General features: G+C 42.2%; 1 protein-coding gene across 3 annotated transcripts in view; it reads right to left on the bottom strand.

Moving 5' to 3' along the window:
- Positions 1-309: 309 nt before the first annotated feature.
- ARL13A (ARF like GTPase 13A) overlaps positions 310-7,050 on the bottom strand; it is a 213,787-nt gene continuing 207,046 nt past the window's right edge. For all 3 annotated transcript variants that reach the window (XM_072123469.1, XM_072123471.1, XM_072123470.1), the window contains one exon: positions 310-1,023. In XM_072123469.1, coding sequence (XP_071979570.1) covers positions 926-1,023 — 98 coding nt within the window. In that variant the 3' untranslated portion in view covers positions 310-925. The remainder of the gene's footprint in view (positions 1,024-7,050) is intronic.

Here is a 7,050-nt window from a genome sequence, read left to right as displayed (position 1 = left end):
ACCGAAAGTTTGAATAGTCCCGCAAATGGTATCAATGTAAACGTCATTATGTCCTGCAAAAAATGACATCATACATAACTACATATGCCAAAGTGTGAAAAAGTTATTAGCATCAGAATATGACAAAATGAAGAAAATACGAAAAGTTTTAATTTTTTAATATGGTATCCTCGTAATCATACCAACTCCAAGAATATAGTGGAGGTGTCATTTGGAGCACATAGAATAAGTACTTAAAATAGAGCCCACAAGAAAATGGCGCAAAAGCAGTTTTTAGTTCTAGTTCAGTGCATTTGGATTTTTTTTCCCCAGCTGTACACAGCATAAAAAAAGTACAATTTGTTTAACAGAAAACAAGCCTTTATGAAGCTCTGTACCCTGTAAAATAAAAAGGCTGTGGATTTTTAAAGGAGGGGAGCAAAAAAATTCAAAAACTAAAAAAATGCACTGGCGGGAAGGGGTTAAGGTAGCAATGAAAGAATAGTTTTTCTTTTTATCATCTATGCCTAAAATTGGTATAGAATATATCTTTATCTAATATATCTTTAAGGAGTTTCTTACAATAATCTAGCAGTTCAATGTATTTTATTAAAGCACAGTGTCCACTATCCATCAGTGATCTACAGAATTACATCAACAACAATGTAAACCCTCCTCAGACACCTTTCCTGGCCGCTCTTGCTTGTTTCCTTTTACCCACTGAAAAATGAGTGTGGTGGCTTACAGCAGTTTTATGGTATTAAACTATTGATTTTTTTCTCACAACTAAAGCACACCTTCCAACCAGCTCCCTGAGTTTCAGATTATAAATGGATGTCTTGGCAGCAGGAGATATATCTGATTCCTGAGCTCAACTCTATTTATGCATTATGTTATGTTAAAATAATTTTATAAACCAAAATGCTTGCATCATTTAGGGATTCTCTTATTCCAGCGGGCTAATTCCTCTGTCTCCACGAGATGGTCTTCCTTTCTGCTGTTCTTGCTTCAGCTTAAGGGCATGCATAGCTTTTCGATAAAGATCTGTTGGACAAAGGATTTAATACTGCAATGTTAATATAAAATATTTTCATTGTGAGCATAATATAAAGTTTTTTGCAGTTGTATTTTTTATGGTGGTCCACAAAAAAAGAGCACAACTGAATCTTCATAATATGTAGGATGCACAAGTGTTAATGTATAATGATGTATGGATGATAAGGCTACCTTTTGAGTAAATGCAGATGATTTGAATTTGAAGCCTCCGTCCGGTTTATAGCCAGCCAGACTCCAGTATATAGCCAGTCCCTGCCTCAGTATATAGCCAGTCTCTGCCCCAGTATATAGTAAATTCATACCACAGTATATTGCCAGCCCCTACCCCAGTATATAGCCATCCCCTGCCCCAATATATAGCTAGCCCATGCCTTTGTATATAGCCAACATGGGGAGAGAAAAAGAACTGGACCGCACATCCACACATCACACAATGATCTACTGCCGCTAGGCTACATTATATAACGAACTCGAGGTAATTAGTTACATTTTGATCAAATTGTATAAGCCCACCAACCACTTCACGGTGATCTCTTTATGGTGGGTCCCTACGCTATTATGTGTGGCATTACATGGCGTCCACCACCGCTGCAGCACAGCGCCGGCAGGGACCAAGACCCGGTTGCCCCCCAGCACCCATACTGGCAGGAATAGCCCCCATGGCTCCGGGCCCCGGGCTCCCACCAGCAGGGGTGAACCTAGCCTCTCTGCTGCCTGAGGCGAACTATAGAAAAACGCCCCCTCCCGCGGCCAGCCAAATAGCTAGTTACAATGATTAGTGCAAACAATCAATTGGAACCCCCACGGATCACAAGAAGGAGGGTCCTTGTATTGCAAATTGAAAGAGCAGCTGTTCGCACATGCTCCCTGCTACTTTTCTCATCTCAATGGCACTGTTGGAGATATCCGAGCGCCGTACCCAGCCATCTCCATCAGTGCCATAGACAATGAACAGAGCGTCAGAGGGCATGTTCTTTCTGGTGTTCCATTCATTTGTTGTACTACAACCACCGTTCTCGTGGTCCTTAACCCCCACTGATCAACAAGTTATCCCCTATTGTGTGGGGAATCCATTAAAGGGGTTTTCCCACGAAGAAAAGTTAGGGCCTAACTTGCTGATCAGTGGAGTTTTAGAGCTGAGACCCCCACAGATCACGAAAATCTGTCGCTCCGTCAGATTAATGCAGAAGCCGAATGGGCATGACGTTTCTGCTCCATTAATCTCTATGGAGCTGACGGAGATCGCCAAGTGCAGCGCTCACTGATCTCCGCCAGCTCCATAGAGATTAATGGAGCAGAACGGTCATGCGCAGCCGTCTGCTCTATTAGTCTGACTGAGCAATGTAGGATCCGATGGAGGTACGTGGGACCCCATTGGATCCCTCATTTTCGTGATCTGTGGGGGTCTCCGCACTGATCAGCAAGTTAGGCCGCATCCTGTGGATAGGGGCAAACTTTTCTTCGTGGGAAAAACTCCTTTAAGACTGGTATTTTAAATGCCAGTCTTAAAATTATTTCCTCCAGCACCCGTATCAACTAAAAGTCTCCGGTCTCTTAGTAGATTTGGGTGCAAACTACGCCATTTCGGATGTGATACAAGGTCTGTTCCGCACATATGCAGACACATGCTCTACACACATTATAGACAGATTCTCTATAGATACATTGCAGACACAAGCTCTACATACTGTGAGGGAATAGAATCCATCCAATCTGTTCTTCTATCATGTATCTATACAAAGATCCCTGTGAATAGCACCATCCCCTGCGTACACAGATCATCTTTCAGTTACATCCTGGAGAGGCTGTTGGAATGTGGGTATGGTCACTAGGTTCCTTTGTCCCAAGAACCTATAAAAACTGTCTGCAACCTAAATAAATTGGAATTCTCTCAAACATGTGAAGGTCTGAGTGATTCACCGAGCAGCTCGTACTATACAATGATTGGGAACCACACATTACATCAAGAGATGGGGATATTTCCCTGACAAAACTTGGCGCTCGAACAGCGACATGGGTTTGCATGACGCCTACCGGAGAATTTAGGGATCATCCTTTCAGGACAGACAGACCATGCAGCTGCACAAAAAGGTAAGAAGCTTTTTCTTACAATTTGCTCTGTCTCTCCTTGATTGGATTGTTCCACGTCCGGTGAGTTGCATGCCTATATTGCCCAGTCCAAAGAATCTTGTTAGTTTATTTGAAAACTCCATGTGATGTGTGGTAGTGTATATGAGTATTGTGTGAGTTGAACATGTGTGTTTGATAGCGCTATTGTGATACTGTACTGTACTGGTTTTAAGAACGTAACATTCTGGAATCGCCCCTACCTAAAGAGTCACCTAGAAGAGCAGTTTTTGGATCGTAATTCACTTGAGACAAAGTAGACTGAGTTTGGACAGTCGGACTTTATAAATTTATTTTGTGTGGTAGGATCCAGCTGCTTCAAGGAAGGGGACTGCAGTCATTTCTTGACGGGCAAACGGGTTAGGAAAAATTACTAAATTAAATAAAAGTGGTTAAAACTGCCCTATGGAAGAGTGACTGCGAGTGTGTGCCGGCACTAGAGATATATAGAAAATTATGGGAAAAATTTGCTAGGTAGGATGAGAGGCAATTCATAAACCGGTACTACGGATCTTGAATGAGAAAGAGGCTGTAAAAGGATGTCAGAGAATGTTGGAAAAGGACAAGTATGCCAAAAGATGGTTGTTTGTATGTCGGTAAATGGAAAGGTTCTTAAAAGAACAAAGGCTAGTTGCATGATAATGATATGATGGAAATTGTAAGTGGATAGAAGAAAGTTACAGAGGAAGTGACCAGAGGAGGTTATAAAGAAACAGCCATAGGAAATTGTGAGTTGTATGAGTGTTATGACGATGACGGACAAGAACGTTGGACAGACAAAAGACAAAGACAACATTCAAGAAAAGTTCTGCCTCCACCCTAAAATGGTGGATGAATTGATGTATGGAAACAAAGAAACAGATTGGCGGGAGACATGTGCATGCAATGTGGCACCTACACCTAACCCCCACACTGGAATATATCCGGTCAAGACTGGATTAGAAAAAGTGATGGCTCTGCACAGAACAAAGAAGTAGTCTTCAGATGTTTCTCCTGTAGGGGGCAGTAGACCAGTGGTATGGGGAATAATGATGCATTGCCTAAAGATCTTTGGATTTGCACCCACACTCCATTCAGCTGTATTGTTGTAACTTTAGAAGACAACTAAGATATAGTACCCAGGGAATAAATGTAGGAGACTGTGCCTGCTTATCTAAGAGTCACCTCTCAGAACTTCAAAGTCCAAAAACCCGGGTAGTAACATATTTGTTACAGATTTTGGTCTTCTGTGGGGAGAGCTCCTGGACGGTTGTGCAGTCCCAATTGGATTCCCTGAGCTGACCCTTGCCAGATACTGTAGTTGTTCTATGAGTTTATTCCATTATACAGTCCTGCAGATTATGGCAAAGATATAAATATGTGTTTTGCCTATATGACGTGTAGTGCTTATGGTATTTCATCAGAGTTACCAGATGTGAGGAAAGTCCAGCACACAATTGTGGACATTGTTCATTGTAGGCTTGGACCTGAGAAATCTTGTGATGTATGTTTAATAAAATCAGACATGTAGTGTAAAACTTTATAACACACCTAAAGTTTGAAGAGTGTGGTCAAAAGTTTTAGCAATTTGTGTAGGATGATACAGTGAACTTAGATGTGCAATGGTGTGTTAGATTCCTTCTTTATTATCCTGCTATGCTGGGACACGTAGTACTACAGACACCACATGGAGGAGGGGGCTGCCTCCCCCCCTTGTCTCAGTGAACGCAGGGGGGGGGAGGGGGAGCACAAGTGTTGGAATGTTAAGAGAAGAAAGGAACAAAGAGAATGTGTGTTCATTACTGAGGACTGATAACCCTCATGGCCCTAAGCAGATTTTGGGATTGATTCGCTACAACATCTGTAATTTTAATGTTTTAACCAGGAGTAAAAGCTCCCTATGATCCCATACTATTAGTCCTATTCAGCAGCTATGACTGAGATTATTATTAGGAGCTTTTTAGGCAGAAGTTATAACACTCCTAGAAGCCTCCTACATCACTGGCTCTAGTGATGCTTCTGCCCAGTATGTGCCCCCAGGATGACTATATAGTTTTAAAATAGTACAGCATTGATACATCGGCATTGGTCCCAAAACTGTGTTTTTCTGGAGTATATTGTTCACTTTCTATTGTTCTCATTTAAGTTTAAGCCAAGCACCTCAGAGGAGAGGAAACAGACCAGAAGCTCTGCTGATCGTGTGTCACACGACAACCTGGACCCTTCTTGGTTTTGTATCCTACTGCTGCCTGTGCATAAAAAGCTGCTGTAGTTGTTTTGGACTATCCTGATAGTATTTCACCTCTTCATAACTAGAAAACTTGGTTATAATGTGCCCTCTTTATGATGTATTACATTGAATCCAGCTCCACTACTTTCGCTAGATTCAAAGGGGGGAGACATGAGGTAGACGGGTTGTATTTAAGATTTTCTATTATCTTAATGATTAATGAACCAGTTATCTTTTTGTAATGTCAAAACTGAATATATCACTAATCTGCATTTTGAGTTTTTTTGTAGATGGCTTTAGAAACCAGGAATGAGGTTAATTCTACATCAGATGTGCAGTGGTTACACAACATGAGGTAACAAAAGCAGAACCACTCCTGGCCTACCTGTCTGTACAGGAGGCAGAGGTAAAGGCACTGATGGAGGGGTGTAAAGTGGCAGAGGGTAAGAATGTGAGTCTTTTGGGATTCCTTATGATTCCTAATATCATATAGTAAGTTTATCAACAACTATGAGACTTTGAAATAGCTGATAGAGGCCTTAGTGTTACAATAAAGGTCCATCCTAGAAGGTAAAACCTCTAAAGCTATAACACATGAAGTGACCATACTGGTTACCAGAAAGCCTAGGGGAAAGGAGCCTGGATCAGTACAGTCCATGACCCTCGCTGGCCCAGTAGGGTTATCTATACTCCTGTCTATATAAAAACCGGCTTCACAGGTGAGGAAGCAAGACTGGAGTAACACTGGGACCCCATGGATGGAGGGTGGACTACGGCAAAAAGGTGACAAGCAATGTCTGCCAAGGGCCCTTTACCCACAGGGTGAGACACCAGTCTAAGACTCTGTATGCTCCGTGGTGGATAAGTATTGACTATCACTTAGATTCACTTTTGCTACTGTCCATTTACACAAGTATGTTTATATGTGCTTAGTACAATGAAGGGAGAGTAGTGAAAACCCTCATATATACAATCCAAAGCCGCTTCACCCCTTCCAGAGGTTGCAGATTGGCTAAGTACAGCTACCAAAGGTAAGTAGCTACGAACATGTGCTTGTGTGTGTGGACCTCTATTCTGGGTAATCTGAACCCTATCCTGTAACTAAAGCAACTGTAAAGACCACAGCCAGGGATCGAGGAATATGTTAGTCCACTTATTCTAGAGACTAAAGTAATAATCCCTATTGGGGCAGTAATATAGTTGACGAGAGCTCTAGGGATTAAAAAGGTGGGATGTCAAAAACCTACACCTACTGAGGTTTCTTTTAGAATTGCCCCATAGATGAACATATACTTCCCTAAGGTTGTCCAGAGGTGTCATAGAGAACTAGTGGGATGTCCAAAACCTGCAGATACATTTTTTTCTTAGGTGCATAACCAAGTATCTGTTTCAGTTCCAGAACCTAAAGTAGCTAGAGCAGAGGACCTGCACCCAGGTGATGTGATGGTCCTGGTGGGACACCTGAGAGTCTTTTGAAGGGTCATCCCAAGTACCTGGGACACATCAACGTGTAGAAACTACAACGTGACAGCGACAGCTGAAGAAGGGCGCAGGACCCAGAGACTGTCGAACATGAATCTGTGTAGCTCGATGCTGCTATGAACATTATCACTCCTACCACTCCTACGAAGCAGGTGAAGAGGTCAGATAAGTCCTGTATGTGTGATTAGCATATGTCA

This window comes from Engystomops pustulosus, chromosome 9 (genome assembly GCF_040894005.1).
Source record: "Engystomops pustulosus chromosome 9, aEngPut4.maternal, whole genome shotgun sequence".
In the NCBI taxonomy this organism is placed as follows: Eukaryota; Metazoa; Chordata; class Amphibia; order Anura; family Leptodactylidae; genus Engystomops; species Engystomops pustulosus.
Note: the sequence above shows the minus strand (reverse complement) of the source record. Positions and strands in the feature narration are given on the sequence as shown.